The sequence below is a fragment of the Leptopilina boulardi genome, unplaced genomic scaffold (assembly GCF_019393585.1).
Source record: "Leptopilina boulardi isolate dan_hultmark-lab unplaced genomic scaffold, ZJU_Lbou_2.1 LbouV2_362, whole genome shotgun sequence".
Classification (NCBI taxonomy): domain Eukaryota; kingdom Metazoa; phylum Arthropoda; class Insecta; order Hymenoptera; family Figitidae; genus Leptopilina; species Leptopilina boulardi.
The window spans coordinates 1,991,406-2,010,886 of NW_026137932.1; the positions used below are offsets into that span (position 1 = coordinate 1,991,406).

The window sequence follows — 19,481 nt, forward strand, 5'->3', positions numbered from 1 at the left end:
CAGTAAGGTAAATTTCTACGTCGGTAATTTTTATATTAGCATTTTCCAACAAAAAATTCTTCACCGTTAGACGGTAAAAGGTTTATTTAAAATTACCATCAGTCGATAAGGTAGATTTCTAGGTCGGTAATTTTTTTTTATTTTTATTTTTCACATTTTTTTACCGTCTTGTTAATTTTTTAACCATCAAATTTTGGAGTTTTTTTTTTGTATATTGTTTCCTTCAGTTTTCTTTTTCGTATTATTGTCAAATTTTGTTATTTTTCTATTTATTTTACGTTTAGTTTTATTAATTATTTTTTTTTATCTTTTTTTCTTTTATTTTTATATTTTGTTAGACTCCCGGAAGAGAAAAATCATTTAGATTTCGAAACGTTGGAGAAATATTACAATCCAAATGACATTTTTTTTTTTTTATTATTATCAATCCTAACCTAAAAAGATGTTTTTTTCCACTGCTTCTCTGTAAGATTTATCAAATGACTTTTAAAATGTTGATTTATTGAAAAAAATGATGAAAAATTGGAATTTTCTTAATCGAGAGGCAAAATAAGAAGTGGAGACGAGTGGCGAATAATGAACTCGCAAAAGATCGTTAGGGTGGAAATAAGTTTATGCTTGCGCGGCACGTTTCGCGCTTCGTTTCCGAAGAAGTAAGCTGAAATGTCGGATCTGCGGCTTTTGCCTCATTGGCCAGATTTTCCGCGCCTTTCGATGGTATGGTAAATAAACGAGCCACCAAAACTCCCCCACCTATAACACGCGATTAAATCCTCCCAAGCAACATAATTTTTATTGAGCCTCAAAAATTCACCTGAGTTTAATTTTTTTTTTCTTTTTTTTTTTTTTCATTTCCATCTCGACAAATTCTTTCTGTATTCTCATTTCTTTTTTGTGCATTTAATTTGCTCGTTAAATGCGGCCTTAATTTCGAAATCAAATTTTACAAGAAAGAAAAATATACAGCAAATATAATTAATTAAAAAATGACTTTTAAAGATAAAAAAAATTCTACATAAACTTAGAAATAAAATTAATATATTAATTTTCACATTTTGATAAATACTTTTTTTTTTTGATCACATATGGTTTAACCTTTTTTCTATATTTCGATTATTTTTTTTACCGTCTTGTTTAAAGTTAACTTATCAAAAAAGTTAAAGCGAAGAATTTAAAAAAAAAAATCCCCTGGTAGATATTTTAGATGATCCGATGAAGATTTTTTTTTTGGGATCACACAGTGAATAGAGAAAAAGAAGAAAAAAAAAACTGAAAATATGAAATTATGCGAATGGTCGACAACAAAAACGAAAAACAACGAGAATGCACAAACACGAGGGCAGAAAGCGTCATGCGGTGCAGCCAAGCGTTTGTTGTTGTTTACCTGCAAATGGTACGTCGCCGAAGAATTCTTCGACATTGTCAGTTGACATACTTTTGTCCGAGAGGGAGACACTTGATAAAGAACCGCTTGAGGCATCCAAAGAGACTCCCGCCGGAAATTGAAGTAGATCTTCGTCCGTTTCCGTTTCCATGTCACGCGAACGTCGTTTATAAACCTAAAACAATAAATTATTTACATTTTCAATTATTATACGTCTACGATTCTTTTTTTTTTTTTATTTACTGTTCGGCAAAAATTTCGATCAATTTAAATTTTTCTCCCGAACAAAAAAAAAAAATGAGACGCCTTATTTTGGTTTAAAACTCAAAAAATTGAAATTTACCGAAAGGTTAAAATTTTTTTAAATAGCCAAAAGATCGAATTTTTAAAAGTTCAAAAAACTTAAAAATTATTAGTTTATTAGTTATTTAAAAATTCGTATTATATAATATCAAATATTTATAGACATTCGAATTAAAAAAAGTTCGAATTTCTAAATATTCGAATTACAAAATAATCGAATCTTTAGAAATTCGAATTATTTACAGTTCGAATTTTCAAATGTTTTGGTTATTCAAACTTTTAAAAATTTGAACTGTAAATAATTCGAATATTTTTGAATTTGAATAAACAAAAAAATCGAATTGTTAAAAGTTCGAATTATAAAAACATTGAACATTTAAAAATTCGATGAAATAAAAATTCAAACTTTCAATAATTAGAAAATTTTGAAATTCGATCCAATAAAAATTCTATCTATTGGTAATCCGTATTTTTAGAAATTTGAACTTTTAATATTTCGCTTTTTTGGATATGCGAACTTTTAATAATTCGATCTTTGGATAGTTCGAACTTTTGAACAATCGATTTTCTAATAATTCGAACATCAAATAATTCGAATTTTTAATAATTCGAGCTTCTTGCAATTCGAACTTTTAGAAATTCAATTTTTCTTTGTAATTCGAACTTTTAATAATTCGATCTTTTTGTAATTTAAACTTTTAGAAATTCGAATTTTTTGTAATTCGAATTTCTAAATATACAATATTTTTATAATTCAAACTTTCAATAATTAGAAAATTTTGAAATTCGATCCAATAAAAATTCTATCTATTGGTAATCCGTATTTTTAGAAATTCGAACTTTTAATATTTCGCTTTTTTGGATATGCGAACTTTTGAACAATGGATTTTCTAATAATTCGAACTTCAAATAATTCGAATTTTTAATAATTCGAGCTGCTTGCATTTCGAACTTTTAGAAATTCAATTTTTTTTTGTAATTCGAATTTTTAACAATTCGACTCTTTGGTTATTTAAACTTTTAATAATTCGATCTTTTTGTAATTTAAACTTTTAGAAATTCGAATTTTTTGTAATTCGAATTTCTAAATATACAATCTTTTTATAAATTCGAACTTTTAATAATTCGATTTTTTGGTTATTTAATTTTTTTTTTAATAATTCGATCATTTATCGCGGTCAATTTAAATCAATTCGATTTTCTAAAACACATTTTGAGGTTAGGTTGCAAAAAAAGAAATTAAACATAAACAATAATTTTTGAACACTTTATAAAAAATGAATTAAAAATAAAAATGTTTTAAAAAAATTAATTCAAAAGGGAAATTATTTTTGTTTTTTTTCACAGTTATTTACAGAGAATAATTTAAATAGTGTCCTTTGATGCGCGAGAGGTAAAAATATTACAAAATTTTAATAAACATCATTTGCAAGTGGATGCAATTTGTGTAACGTATATATATATATATAAAATGCGTTTTGGAAGAATGTCAACATCGATGTTTCGTTATATATATATATACACAGGGAATGTTGTAAATTGTCAGAAGATATGGCGTGCGCTAAATTTCTGCTCGACCTTCCTTCAAAGGGAATTTATCAAAATGAAAATCCGAACTAACGCAGTTCCGCTTGGCAAAATATTACGAGAAATGGATATACAAAAAAAAAAATAAAAAAAAAAAGTCGAATTCTACCAAGTGACCCTGTGAGTGGATGATGCAGCCGCGTTCTGTTTAATACAATCATATCGATATTCGATAAAAAACAAAAAAAAAAAAAAAATTGTAAACTTGTCACATGAGGAAAAAAGGGAGAAATATTTTTTTTCAATTTTTCTAACAGTCAACAGTAATTTTTTTTTTAGTAATATATAGAAACCAGTGTATTTTTATTTTGTACATATAAATCAATGATGAAGTTTGAAAAAATATATAATATTAAAAAATTTCGCTCGAATGGGGGATCGAACCCAGGACCCTTGAGTCGACAGCCGTATACTTTGACCACACAGCTACGTTGATTAACAAATCTTTTACCTAACACTTTCTTCAAAACTAATCAGACTAAACTGTCTTCAGTTTGTGAATCAAATTAAAATTAAAATTTTAATATTTATTTTAATTTTTCTTGTTTAATTTCATATTTAAATAAACCAAATATTGTTTCTTGCGAATAAAAAACAGAAAATCAATTTTAATTTTCTAAACTTCTAATATTAATAAAATATTTAAAAAACATTCAAACTCTATTTTTTTTCCAACAAATTATTTTTGTTCCATTATTTTGAAAAAGCGTTTTGGGGGGGGGGAGGGTTTTACAGATTTCTAAGCACGATGAAAGGAATTAGTGAAAATGGTGTGTATGTTGATTGGTGCAAAGACGGGAAAATGAAAACGGGATCTTCTTGACGAAATCGTGAGTTGCTCGCTGAGGATGGTAGAGAAGTCAGACAAGCGTAGAAGCTAAGGGCTTCATTATTCAAAGTTTGTCGGCGTCTTGGATTCTGCCGCTCTGTTGAATTCGCGGAAGTTGACGGTTGAGATGTTGCTGCCATTGCTACCCATCTTGTTCTACCAGCCGCACATATTCTCAAGATTCAACACCGCGTTTTCTGACTTTTTGATATACGTTACAAAACATATACATGTTTATAATACTATTTTTAAATGTGTCATAAAAAAATTGAAATTTTTCCAGAAATTTAAATAATTTCGAAAAATTCAGTAAAGGAAATCAAGTGAAATTGAAATTCAAAGCAAAGATGGACATGAAAGTCCTTGGATTATGGATCATAAGAAATTCGAAAGTTGTGCGGTTGGTTGTCAGAAATCAGGTGACAAGGCGGTAAAATTTGAATTAATCAGAAATAATATATTCTCCGTTAATAAATGGCGTTCAATTTATCCATTAATTTAGTCAATAATATCCCACTGACTCAGGTCATAATACACGGATAGAAATAGATGGTAAGAATTTATGATCTTAAGATGGTAAAAAGTAGATGTTATCCGGTACTATTGTTATGCTACTCGGTACTATCAAAGATGTTACAAAAAGTATGGTTATGTTACCCACTAGAATCAAGATGTTACTCCGTACAATCTGGATAGTAACTAATAGAATCTAGATTGCTGTTCGTATATGTAAGATCAAATATGGTACCTGGTACTATCTAGATAGTACCCCGTACCATCTATTTCTCTCCGTGTAATAATTTATCTACCATGGAAAATTGATTCCAAAAATCAACTAATTGAATGAGAACCAAAGTAATAAGATAAAAGAAGTTTGAAAAATATTTGCTAACCAGTTTAGCGCCTTGATCTTTAGAAAGTGTTGCTCAAATCACAAGCAGGTTGGATGGTTTCTTTCATCAGTTCGACAGTACACATATATATATATACAGCATTCATAAAGCTAGACGGCTTTTGCACCAACGGATGACTTTGAACCAAAGGAAGCTGAGCGTTCTGCGGTGAATCTTTGGATGTAAATACAAACGATGATCCTTTCCCAAGCTATAAAGACTTGATTCGTTGCTCATATGACACGCGTTTGCCATATAATGTCCCGTGAAGCGTGTATGAAGTAAGGCGAAATACGCGGATGGATTTGAGAGGGTGCAGAAGGGCGGCAGTGACACGACGACGAATGTCAGTTGGAGAAGATGAGAGAGAAATGTTCAGAAGATGTGTGTTATGGATATATATTCGCCGGAGGAGAGATATATAGATATATATATACGAGAACTGAACGTAGAGTCGTTCTCACAGCAGAATGATCACAGGAGGACGCGCGGCAAACGGGCGAAGACTCCTTGTAAATCGCATCAGAGATCAAACACCAAACGCTTGTATATTAAACGCAACCTGTCCCATACCAGACTTTCTCGACTGCTTATCTTCTATCCAGTCGATTGCATTCATGGAATCTCTTCGAAATTTCACGTTCTCATTCGCTATTGACAGAGAGAGAGAGAGAGAGAGAATCTTACCGCTACGACGATATATTTCGAAACCGATTCATTATATACTTTAGGGAAGAGAGGAACCACAATCACGGAAATTGTTACTCGGAAAGTTCTGTCATTTTCAAACACTCTCAAAGAGATAGTTCTTATGTCATTACTACGATTGAGTTTAATGTGGTTTGATGCTGATATATTGGTATGGTTACCATATAAAGGATTAAAGGATTTAGATGATAATTAAATCTGTATTCAATTATTTTTTCTATAAAAATAGTAAATTCATAAATTAAACTCAGATGAAAATATTTATTCTGCCGTACGATGTAAAAACTTAGTTAAGTCATATTTTTGACAAAAATGAGTTTTTGGTATCAATGGATATTCGTAAGAAAAAACTGCGTCTGATTATGTTATTAAAAAATTTTTTATTTTAATTATTTATTGCAAAAAAATAGTTATTAAAAATCTACAAAAACCCAGAAAATGAAAGAATACTTGATAAAAACTCAGTTAACTCGAGTTGAGTAGTCCAAAAATCGTAGGAAGCGTTGCAGATCGAGCATAAGATACGAAATAAAAACTTAGTTAACTCGACTTGAGTGTTTTCTCTTTCGAAAAGTGGCATGAGCCGGACACTGCATTTCGATGGGAGCAAGTGTAAGTCAACTTCGTTAAAGTTCGGATTTTCGTCGGATGAATTCGGAATCCCATGCATTTAGCTTGAGTTAACTAAGTTCTTACTTCTGAACGAAGGCTCGCGCTCGCCTACTTTTTCGAAAAGCACTACGTAACTCGAGTTGACCAAGTTTTGCTTTTAAAAAATAAAACGTAAGTCAATTATTTAATATAATTTGTTTAAATAATTAACTTTTGACTTCAGAATTAAAAAGAACTCTATCTAATTACCAAGGAAGTGAAGTTAGATTAAAGAATTATTTATATTACATTAGGTTTTTAAATACAAACAGTTTTTCGTCATTTTCTCCGTTCGAACAAAATATGACTTAACTAAGTTTTTATTTAGCACGGCAGTATTTCTCATCCCTGTTTCTGACTGTTCTGCTAATAATTTTCAGAAATTAGTTCAAAAAAAGATAATAAACTTTGTTTAATGATCTACCGCATGACACGAATAATTCAAAAAAAGCGTTACAGCAAATTTTCTCTAAGCAAAACCAAACAGAAATTGATATTTTGATTTGGTTCTGCTTTAGGAAATTAGCCGTAACGCGCTTAACGCAATTATTTGAACTCTTGTGAACAATATCTCCGGATTTTGTTTCAAATAATCCTTAATAATTTTAACTTTTCTATCTATGTTCCTATCTTCTTTAGTTACATGTGAAACTTTATTTAAGGGGAGAACACCAGTTGTAACTTTCGAAAAATCGATTTTTTTTGTGAATTTTCTTAAAGTATACATATTTAGAAATGTGTCTGTAAATTTCAAAGTTGATCCGGTGAAAAATAAATGAGATATACAGAACATAGCAGCGGCGCGTCCCGTGGCTTCATACATGGTGGTCAGCCATACCTGACCCTAACGACAGATGGCAGCAAATTGGCATTTTAGAATCGGCAACCACTGCGGAAGAGTTATTATATGGTCCAGGAATCGATGACTCTTTGTAACTTGGAAACAAAATTTCTTCTGAACAAAAAAAAGTAAGTTGAAACTTTGAATGCGTTTTTCTCAAAATGACATTTTCCAAGTCGGTGACCACGATTACTCGAATGCCATTAAACCGATTTATTTAAAATTTAGTGTGCTTCATTTACACATATAAGTCTAGTTCGTGATCGAAGGATTTTTTTTTATGCAAAACTTTTTTTTATATAGCTGAAAATCGACCGTATTTTTTAACGAAAATCATACTTTTGACTTTGACAGGTCGCCATTTTGTCAAATTTTTTTTTTTTAAATCCTTCGATCACGAACTAGATAATCTTATAATAAATGTAAATCAATTTCATTTTTGTATTTGAGACGAAGTATACTTGCAGAATGCTGGTCACCGCAATTCGCCTTTTTTCTTAAGGCGCCACTTCAATTGCTCATATCTCCAAAAGTTTTTGTTAAAAAAATTTTTTTTTTCTTTTAAATTACAGCTTTTTACATGTACTTTTAACTAATAAATAGTATTCTTTAAAAAGATTCATTGTTCTTTTGGAAAATATTCTTGTAAAAAGCATTATTTGTTGAGTTACAACTGGTGTTCCCCCCTTAAATTGGTGTTTGATTTTGTCTCTAATTTCGTTCTTGATGTCGATATTAATTTCAAAACTATATGAATTGTAGTTTCTACACTTTGTATAATTTCAAAAACATTATTTTTTGGTAAACCACTTTTTACACTGTAATTCGGCCCTAGTGAAATAATATCAATATCTTTTAGTAAGATTTCGTTAGTAAGATTTTTGATCCAATTGTTCTTATCAGACCTTTGACAAATTCAACTAGTTTTAGATAAAATTTTCTAAAATATTTGGACTTGAATTTTTTACGGGTAGAACAAAATTTATTCTGAGAGAATTCGGAGAAATTTTTAATGGTATTATTATCAAGAGTTGAATAATTGTTAATATTTGATTTTGTCAAGTTTCAAAAATCGTTAAAAATCACTGCAATCTTAATTGTAAGTAATCTCTGGAAAATTATAGAAAAGAAAAATGACTCACCTGACTCAAAGGACGAATTCTCTCGTGAATGGACTTTTCCGCTTGAAGTGCAGAAGGTGGCGGATGATCAGGAGTTGGCGGTTGGACGTAGTGAGTCGGGCTGGTTGGTAACATCATTTGTACGCGTTTCAGTCTCTTGTCAGTGGCTTCGCGTGCTTCCTGTGACTGTGAAATATCGTTTCCGTCGCGCTTATCGTCAAGCAAACTTTCCTGGGAAGACTTAAGCGTGAGGAAGGCATTTGAGACAAAAGTACGTTCCTGTGGTGTTCCACTTTCACTGCAAGGTGACTTGTCAGTATTTGTTGGACTACTGTCCAAATCATAATTCTCATAAGCACGTTCACAATGTCGACGTAATTTTCGTCTTGGATTTTGTGTTTTCATTGGTCGATTTTCAACAATCGATGTTATGGCAACTGGTTCAATTCCAGATTCCAATATTTGAAGATCGTAACGTGCTTTCATGTCAACATATTGATCGACACTTCTTGTTACGTGTCGCAATTGTTCGCGACGCGCTTGCAATTGTTCAAGATCGATATGACTTCGGGCACCGCTTCGGGCCAGAAACAAATACTCATAATTGCTTGGTCCCAAGGTGCAATCTGCCGAGAGTGACATCTGCGTTTGTAGATGAGTTGGCGATACGGATAAATTACGTCGTGGTGGTTTCTTCGGTGGTGTTGGCTGAAAGAGAAAATTATATTCTATATATCAAAATTTTTAAATTCTAATTTCGCAGACGAATTTCTTTTCTAATCGGAGACAAAAAATAAAATTCATCTCCAAAGATGAAATTGATTTGAAATTCGTTTGGAATTGAAAGAATATTGAACTCGAAATAGAATGTCAGTGTAAACAAAACTCGAGAATGGTTTTTCCTTTTCTTCTTCTCTCTTTCATTTGACATGAGAAACGAATTTGTACTTGGTAGAGATAAAAAAAAAGAGGAATCTTCTTGACGGTGTTTTCACATTTAAGAGGAAATACTTGCTGAGATTAAACTTACCGAGACTTTACTGTTGGAGGCGGGAGTGTGCGATGAACTGGACAGGGGTGCCATCGGCAAGTAAATCCCTGGAGCATTGGAATCGTTGGGCAAACATCGTCGGTCTCGCGGGCTCGGTCCACCGACGCTTGATGATGAGGAGACGCTCAATTGATCTGACTCCCGTCCACAACCACTACCACCACCGTAGCCCGATGGCAATGTCAAGGACAAATCCTCTGACGCGAAACTACCCTCCAACATTCCACGTGGTATGGGTGGCGTTTGATAGAGACCACTGTCAGAGCCCCTGTGCAAACACAAAATTATCCATATTCAACTGACAAGATTCGAATAATTAGAACACCTTGTCGCCTCCTTCTTCTCTTTACGATTCAATTAAGCATAACTTTTTTTGATAAAACTATTTCTTTTTCATAAATCACCTAGATGTGATGAAATCATAGGCTTAAAATTAGGATCTGGTGCAAAAAAAAATAATTGATCTATTTAAAAAAGCGGGTTAGTGTTTTACTGTGTCATACCGTGCTGATGGTGTTGTTATAGTGCTAATGTTTAGTGGTATGTCTTCAGGTGTTTGTTCTGAACTTGGAAGGGTGTTAATAGAGTTGAGAGTGTCGGACATTGACATAAAGACACTATCGATGACGGAGCTTGAATCAGAGTACTCTGTCATATAGAAGTACCTTCTTGCTCCCAGTGGCACATCCTTGAACTCCCAAATTTCCTCACTGAAATACGCCCTCCAATTAATCAGAGGAGTTTTCAATATATTAAATTCTACTTTGGCGCAAGAAGCGCATAATTCAAAAATCTTTACAGAAAACAAAATTCATTCTTCAAATGAAAAGAAATGTTTTCTAAATTTTTCAAATAAAAATTGTAAAATCGGAAATCTAGGGGAATAGGAGATTTAAAGTATAAGTGAAAGGAGACGGATAAGTTGGTAAAGTGCTGGTGGTCGATGGATTCGACATGGTTTGGTGAGTGCGATAGTTATTAGTTTTATGTCGAGACGGGCTAACATTTACATTGTTTAAAGTGATGGATTCATCTCGCGCTTGAAAGTGGGGGGGGGCAAAACCAACGTCAAACATCAGCCGGGTTAGGAAGTCTGAAACAGCGAGTGTGCACCCGCTACGCCAGCAGCAGCAGCAGCAGTGCTTGGAGAGTAGTAATGGGGTCTGCGAGAGAGGGTGATCCGAGAGGGCGGTTTGGACCCACCACCATCGCCTGCCTACATCAGGAAAATTAAACCAAGCCAAGCGGTGCTTAACGCGCTAGGGCTACATTCGCGGCCTCTCCTCACCACCTCCGCCCTTCTTGCAGTCTGCCGCAGTCCGAACCTAAAACCCAACCAACACACCCTCTCTCTCACTCTCTTCCACTCATTCAGTCCACATCTACGCTTTTGTTTGCCCACATCTCCTATATTAAACCCCCTACCGACAAACTACTCTGTCTATATCTATAGTCGGATATATAGCACTGGACTTACCACTTTTGACCTTAGAAATTTAATAAATACTGAATCTTCCTAGAAACGAATTTTGACTTTTTTTGATGAATTTAACATCGGCATTACTGTAATAAGGTTACTTTTTACTAGTACAAAAATCATGATAGTATTTTATAAAATCAATAATTGCGACTTTTCTAACAAATTCTTACAATGTTTAGGTGGTTACTCTTTTTTTGAGAGGGTGGAAAAAATGCAATTTTTCTTTGCACATTTGTTAAAATTCTGTTACCTTGCCTAAATTCATATTCGTTTGGAGTTAGAAGAATTTTTTTTCTTCTTTTAATATTTAAGAAACATCTTTACAGAACAAAAAATATCGATCCTACACTTATCGATTGGTTTTCTACTATATAAACCATACATTTGTCAGGAACAAATCAGTTCTTATTTATAGATGTCATTTTCATCGGTTCCTCTTAAAGAAAATTCAAGTTCTACCTATATGCTAGAAAGTTCCTTCATCAAGTGTCTGTAACCGAACAATAAAATTATTCAGTTACTATTTACAATTTAAATAAAGATGTTACAATTTATAATAGAAATTAAGAAAAATGTTTTGAAACTAAAAATATAAAAAAATCTGTTATGGAGTGAATATTCAAAATTTTAATATTGGTTAAATCTTGTTATATTATAACACGTTATCGGGCTGCAGCGCCTTAATTATAATTCTTTGGCAATACAAATATAAAATTTTTGAATATAAAAACAATTTGATAAAAATATAATTCAATGACTATACATACATATATATAGGTATGCGCGCTGATGCTACTAAACATACACATACGCGAATCAAAAAATAGTAAAAAGAAATATTACAAATGAAATAAAGAAATATATAATAATGTGTCTTCGTCAACAATGGAATATAATACTTATCAGACAGCAGTCGTATATTGATGTGGAATACAGTGATTCAGGGATGATCCCAAACTCTCATCAATTATAGAAATATATACTTTATGTGACCCAAATCATCCACTTTTCCTTTTTTTATTTGTTTCGGAGTGATGATCCTTGGTTAAATTGTATATCGAGATATATGATATGTATGAACAAAAACTGTTGGTTCCTTTAATCCGTACTGCTGTCTGATAGTAGTCACGATGACGAAGTGAGGATACCAAGCCATCGTTCTCAGAATCAGAAGCATTTTTACCGGTATTTCTCCCTACTTTTCACACCTCTCGATGGCCCTTAGACACCGATAGGCTAATGCATATTACGTCACATCAAAATTCGCGCGTTAAACCAAAAATCATCACCCGGCAACCGCACATACATTAGTGTATGGCAAAAAGAGATAACGATCGCTTCATGCCTATCTCCTGCTCAGGGAGCAGTATTAACTCTTACTCAAGAAGTTATTCAAGTTCAACGTCAATCGTCAGTCTTGAGCCAGTTTTACTATTTTTAAATCTTTGCCAGCTTTGGGCTAGTTTTGCCCTTTTTAATCTACACCAGGCTTGAGCCAGTTTACTATATTGGAATCTCCGCCAGTTTTACTCTATTGGGATCTCCGACAGCTTTGAGCAAGTTTTGCTCTATATTTCAATCTTGCCAGCTTTGAGGCTACATTCAACAACCTCGATCCATTCCTCCGTCAACGTTGGATCTTCAACAATCTCAAGCCATTTTACCGCCAATTATTAGGGTTTGACGACTTGAGCCATTTTTCCGCCAAGTTGGGATTATCATAACCTATTGTCAGTTTCCTGCCAATTTTTAGGGTTTGCCAGGCTTGGATCGACAATCGGTTCTTCAACCGATTGATTTCAGGAGGAACAAAAATTACATTTTAAATTAAATTAAGTCATTCTGATTTATATTTTACTCTGCAAATTTTAATTCTGAGTTCTAAGTTGTGTTTGATTCTGCGCTTTCAGTGGGATTAGAGATTTGAACAAAATCAACCTGACAGTTTCTACGAGAGATATTTGTAAAATTGAAAAATAAACAAACCTTATTGATTCATCTACAAAAGCATCGGGATTAAGTATATGTTTAGGACATTTTTCTAAATGATACAAATTGACTAAATTACTTACCCTCGGCTTAATATACAGGAAGAATGAAATGACATTATTAAAAGAAAACGGAAAAGATTAATCGAAATTACATATAAAAAAAAAGAACAGAAAACGTAACAACAAGAGAATGGCAAAAGGCTGGAAAATGAAGAGAAAAAATCGAATATATATATATGTAAGAAAAAGATATACTTACAATGAGGCGGCGGAAGTACCGGAAACTCGACGATCATCGTCTCGAGGCTTGTGATAAAACTGCCATTGAGTGGGCGATGTCCCTTCCGCTGGGGAGAGATCGTCCCCCGGTCGAACATTCTCGTAAGGGCTGCCCAACGAATCGCCACACTGCACCGGAATTGGCGGCAAGTTCTCACTGTCGGCATCACTTTCCACCCCCGACGAAGATCGGTGTCCTTAAACACAAACAAAAAAGACCCTATTCACTTTTCTTTTTTCTCTCTTTTACTTTTTCCAATATAACGACCTTATTCTCTTTTACACAAAAAAAACGAATCAAATCGATCTTTTGTTGTTCAGTTACGAAACAATTTTTTTGTCGACTTTACGAGCTATTTTCTTTTTTTTTTGATAACATTTTCTTTTTATATCTAGATTTTTCTTGTTTTTATCTTTTCCATTTTTTGAATAATTCTTTTTTGGTAAAAATTGTTCAGTTTCAGTAATGGAGATGTTAGAGGAGTAAGAGTAATTGAAAATTTGAACTTACTTTTTATCACAGCTGTGATATCCTGCGTAACGTGTGGGGGAAATTGACCTAAAAGGTCGAGCACCGTGTTTTGTCGTGAATCACGAATTCCAAGATCGACACCTCTGTCAAGAAGGGCCCTGACTACTTCCATTTTCCCGCAAAGCGCCGCTTCGTGCATTGCAGTACCAGCGGAAGTTCTGGTATTAACATCGACGCCCGCTGCAAGAAGAACTTCAACAACGGCCCTGGAAAAATAATTATCAAAAAACATTTTTATTATAAATGATTAAATAAGAAAAAAGTTTTTTAATGCTTAAAAAAAATTATCGATTTTGAAAAACAAAGAATTAAAAAAATAGGTACCGTATACTTCTTTTTTCTAGTTGGGATACATTCATTTTTTAAAAATATATATTTTATCGATCCTGAAAACACCCAGGGAATAAGTTTTATAACACACTAAAACATTTTACTTAAAATTTAAATACACTTACATTCATTCTAGCCTTAAATTAATGTAGTAACTGAAAATAAGTTACTGTGACTTACATAAAATAAGTATCTTATATGTCCATATAATTTGTTACTTTAAGAACTGAAATTCATCCAAGTTGAACGGAAAGTCATTCTGTGCCAAGGCGCAAGCGTGAGTGGCACGTGTATGTGTGTGATGTCGTAGTTCGAGCACATGTTTTGGCAAAGTTTTGATTAAAATTATATTTATGAAAATGTATTATTATTGAAATACATTTTTATAATATTTTATTTGTGGAAATGTGTTTCAAAATAATTATTAACTATTAATTTTAACGCCCTAATTACGCTGTTATAAAATAAATTTAATAAACCCTTTAATATTTTGCAATATTTAATAATTTTATTAAAATCTTAAAAATAAAATAATAATTTACATAAAATAATAATTTTTTAATTAAAAACAGTGAATTGTAAAATTTTAAATTAGTTATAAAATGTTAAACAATAAACTATGCCTATTTGAAAATAAATTTAAATATAATACATTTCAGTAATTTACGTCATAATTTGTTACCGACAATAGCTAACTTTCAGTCGCTACATGGAACGGAATTTAAGGTTTTCGCCTTGATACTGACTTTCATGTAGAGTGAACTGACTCACATCACACCTTAAATTCCGTAAGGTTGTGATACGGAATTTAAGTAAACTGTTTTTCTGTGAACAATCTGAATAATTTTAAAATTTTGGTCCACTATTTTTGGAACCATCATTTTTCAATTTTAAAAATTCTACTCGTATAATCAGCGTCCCCCAAAACTCCTGGATATCAAGTTTCATAAAAATCTAACAATTTTTAAAAATTTCGTCTCCTATTTTTAAATTTGACGTTTTATATTTGGTAAATCTGATTTCAAATTCGTAATTATAGCGATCTGAAATCCACTATTTAAATTTTTTTTAATTTGACTTGGAATTCGTAAAAAATATTTTTAATTTCTAGTGGTTTTAGGAAACTCTGATTACGAATCTGAAAAGTCAGATTTTTAAAATTCAAAATGGCGGTTCTATTATGGCGGCTACTTTGAAAATTTAATTGAATTTGTTTAAAACTTGTTACTCAGGGGTTTTTGGGGTTGCTGATAACGGATTCGATGTCAGATTTAAAAAATTCAAAATGGCGGATGCAGTATGGCGGACTTTTTTTTGTAAATTTTATTGAATTCGTTGAAAACTTGTTATGCAAGGGTTTTCGAGGTTATTGATTACAAATCTCAAGTCACATTTTCAAAATTCAAAATGGCGGATCCAATATGGTGGACTTTTTTAAAAAAATTGTATTGAATTCGTTTGAAACATGTTACTCAGGGGTTTTCGTGGTCGCTGATTACGAATTTGAAGTCATATTTTCAAAATTCAAAATGTCGGACTTTTTATTGTAAATTTCATTGAATTCTTTTAAAACTTATAACTCAGGGGTATTCAAGGTCACTGATTACGATTCTCATTTCAGTTTTCGAAAACTCAGAACACCGTACGATTTTTTTTTAAAATTATTTAAATTCGCTTTTTCAGAAATTCTAAAAATCTAAAAAAAAAATATTTACAGATAAAAATATCGTAAAAACAAAATTTATTCAAACGTTTTTTTTGTCTTCTTTACATAAAATTTTGGAAAAATTATTTAACTTACAATATTGACAAAAATTGTATATCTCCCCTTTTTAAACAACACAGTAATTTATAACTTCAATTTTAAATACAAATTTGTTCAGTTGCGGTACATATATTTACATAAATTGCATATATGGATAACAAAATTAATTGCATAAGGATACATATATTTATATAAACATCGATTCAAACAGGTGGATAATAATACAATGCTGTAAAAAAAAGTGAAAAAAATACATTCTTTCTCAATGTTACTCTATACACACATATATATATATATATTTGACATGTTATCTGCGTTAAAAGGGATAAACAAACAAGAGTAAAAATCATTGAAATCGCTTTTCGATTTTACGTGGTTGTCTCTGTAAATGTTGAAATGCAAAAGGGAGAGAGAGAGAGAGAAAGTTACATCGCGAATTTTGACACGTTACTGAAACAAGCAGGTGTTTGTTTATTGTTAATGTTTAATTTGGCACAGAGTATTGGCGCGTCAGCACGAGAGATAGACCGTGAACGGTACAAATTGAGGCTAATTTAGCAGCTATATACCTCGGCATTTGTAACACAATATAAAATGGAATTGGCGGTCGGTGCCAGGTGAACGTGTGGACCGAAAACTCGAACACACGCGGTCAATGTGTCGTTGCCGATCATTTGATCAGCTTAACCAAATAAAGTCTACTACGTGAACTTCTATATATTATACATATATATATATCTCGTCACTTTTCCCCCATTCTCTATTTGAAATTCTTTCAGGCTAATGTACTCTTTCTATATTTATCCAAATTTACATATCGTTTACGAAAAAAATAAAATTACATTTCAATTAAAGTAATTATTATTGTTATTATTAATACCCATTTTTTTACGTTTCAGCTGTGTAACGGTAACGCGTTATTTGTTTCTAATATTTATAAGAATTTTTTTTTTGTAACAGTTTTCTGTAATGGTAATGCGTTACTTATTGTAACGGTAACGTGTTACACTATTTATTACGCTAATGTAACGGTAACGCTTTATTTTTTAAAAAAGTAACGTTTTACTCTTTTCAAAAAACCAATATAAGCGTAACGCATTACTGTTTTCTGTAACTGTAACGCGTTACTTTTTTGTAAAAGTAAGGTGTTACATTTTTTTGTTACACTAATGTAACAGTATTACATTACTTTTTCCGTTAATAATTACGCGTTACTGATTTTAAAAATTAATGTAACTATGTAACAATAACGCGTTACTTTTTGTAACGGTAACGTGTTACACTATTTATTACGCCAATGTGGAACGGTAATACGTTACTTTCTTCTTTAATAACTACGCGTGATTTTTTTTTTGAAAAAGTAACGTAATGTAACAGTAACGGTGACTTGCTATTTTTCTGTAAAAGTAACATTTTTGTGAAACTAATGTAAGAATAACGCGTTACTTTTTGTAACTGTAACGCGTTATTTTTTCGTAAAAGTAACGTTTTACTTTTTTTTTTGTAAAAACAAACATAAGTGTAACGCGTTACTTTCCTCTCTAATAGAAACGGGTTTTTTTGTAATGGTAACGTTACAGTGGGGCGTTACTTTTGTCATGCGATGAAAATAGAATGAATTTGCTTAAAACTTGATAAAAATTAATTAATTAATTAATAAAAAAAAGAGTAAAGTAAAAAAGCAAAAAAAAATACGATTCGTAAAATAAAATTGAAAAAAAAGACAATTTTCTCCTCTCACCTATGACCATTGCGTGAAGCCAAGTGCAATGGTGTGTGAGGAAATATCAAAGACGAAGACGAGCATCTCAGAGAAGAAATTAGTTCGGGATGCGTTCGAACCAACAACTCAACCGTTTCTAATCTGAAAACAATGAGAAAGTCATCTTTTATTGCCAGACACTCTGACTCAAAACTGAGAAAACAATTTAAAAATTCTACGTTCTCCAATTACACACATAAAAAGGGTTTTTTTTTTTTTAATTTTATTTTACAATTTATTTTTTATTTAATTCACTTTATGTTTATTTTTTATTTTACTTTATATTTGTATTTTATTTTATATTTTATTATTATTATTATTATTATTGTTTTTTTGTTCAATAACAAATTTTTCAAATTAACCATTTTTCTATTCAAAATAAATTTTGAAACTTGTCAAAATAAAATTTATCATTGTAAAATTTATTTCTAGATATATATATATGAAAAATATTTATTTGTTTTTTTTTTCACCTTCCATATTGTGCGGCGAGATCGAGAGCTGACTCTCCGCGGCTGTTACGGATGCAGGGATCGCATCCGTACTGCAACAGCTGTGACACCACTTCCGTATGGCCATACTGTGCAGCGCAATGCAGAGCCGTCTCGTTGTCCTTTGTCTGCAAAAAACATTTCGAGAATCTCAAAAAATTAAATTCGCTTATTATTAATTTTATATGCAATTAATCAAAAAAAAAAATTTGCAAATCTTACGTTTTGTTTTTATTAAATTATTCAATGCAATAAAAAAAAATGTGTATATACTTTTTAAAAGGGTTTTCTAACCTCAAATTTGTGTCACTTCGAGATAATGACACTTCATTGTTTCTAAATTATTCACGGGTTAAAATTTTTTAAATATGGATTGTATTTGATCAAATTGAATCAATTGTTTATGATAATTGAATTTTTTTTTAATTTAATATTTTAGAAATAAATAAATGACAAAATCCTCAGGTGGAGACAACGGTTTAAAGACAATTAACGTTGCCAAACTTTATTCTACTCGCAGAAATTAGTCGATATTTGGTTTTTATTTTTAGTATTATTTTATAATAATAGTAATAATAATAATAGTAATAACTATTATTGTTATTATTATTATTACATTATTTTTATAAAAATAATTATATTATTATTTTTATTACTTTATTATATTTAAAAAACAAAAACTGCGAATACGTTTTAAAAGGGTTTTCTAACCTCAAATTTGTCCCACTTCGAGATGTTGACACTACATTGTTTCCAAATTATTCACGAGTTAAAATTTTTCAAATATGAATTGTTTGTGATCAAATTGAATCAATTGTTTATGATAATTGAAATTTTTTTTAATTTAATATTTTAGAAATAAATAAATGACAAAATCCTCAGGTGGAGACAACGGTTTAAAAACAATTAACGTTGCCAAACTTTGTTCTACTCTCAGAAATTAGTCGATATTTGGTTTTTATTTTTAGTATTATTTTATAATAATAATAATAATAATAATAATAATAATAACTATTATTGTTATTATTACTATTACATTATTTTTATAAAAATAATTATATTATTATTTTTATTACTTTATTATATTTAAAAAACAAAAACTGCGAATACGTTTTAAAAGGGTTTTCTAACCTCAAATTTGTCCCACTTCGAGATGTTGACACTACATTGTTTCCAAATTATTCACGAGTTAAAATTTTTCAAATATGAATTGTATTTGATCAAATTGAATCAATCTCCTAGGATAATTGAAAGCGTTTTAATATTATTCTCTTAGAAATAAATAAATGACAAAATCCTGAGGTGGAGACAACGGTTTAAAAACAATTAACGTTGCCAAACTTTATTCTACTCGCAGAAATTTGTCGATATTTTATTATAATAATTGTTATTATTATAATATTAATATAATATAATAATTATATATAATAATAATTATAATATTCATAATAATAATAATTATTATTATATTGTTATTATTTTT

At 31.0% G+C, this 19,481-nt stretch overlaps 1 protein-coding gene across 2 annotated transcripts in view; it reads right to left on the minus strand.

Moving 5' to 3' along the window:
* Window positions 1-19,481, minus strand: part of LOC127286671 (ankyrin repeat and sterile alpha motif domain-containing protein 1B-like) — an 81,184-nt gene that overhangs the window by 42,673 nt on the left and 19,030 nt on the right. For both annotated transcript variants that reach the window (XM_051313177.1, XM_051313178.1), the window contains exons 4-10: window positions 17,981-18,126; window positions 17,487-17,609; window positions 13,630-13,856; window positions 13,099-13,315; window positions 9,348-9,636; window positions 8,339-9,025; window positions 1,385-1,559 (exon numbers count right to left, since the gene is read on the minus strand). In XM_051313177.1, the coding sequence (XP_051169134.1) occupies window positions 1,385-1,559; window positions 8,339-9,025; window positions 9,348-9,636; window positions 13,099-13,315; window positions 13,630-13,856; window positions 17,487-17,609; window positions 17,981-18,126 (1,864 nt within the window). The remainder of the gene's footprint in view (window positions 1-1,384; window positions 1,560-8,338; window positions 9,026-9,347; window positions 9,637-13,098; window positions 13,316-13,629; window positions 13,857-17,486; window positions 17,610-17,980; window positions 18,127-19,481) is intronic.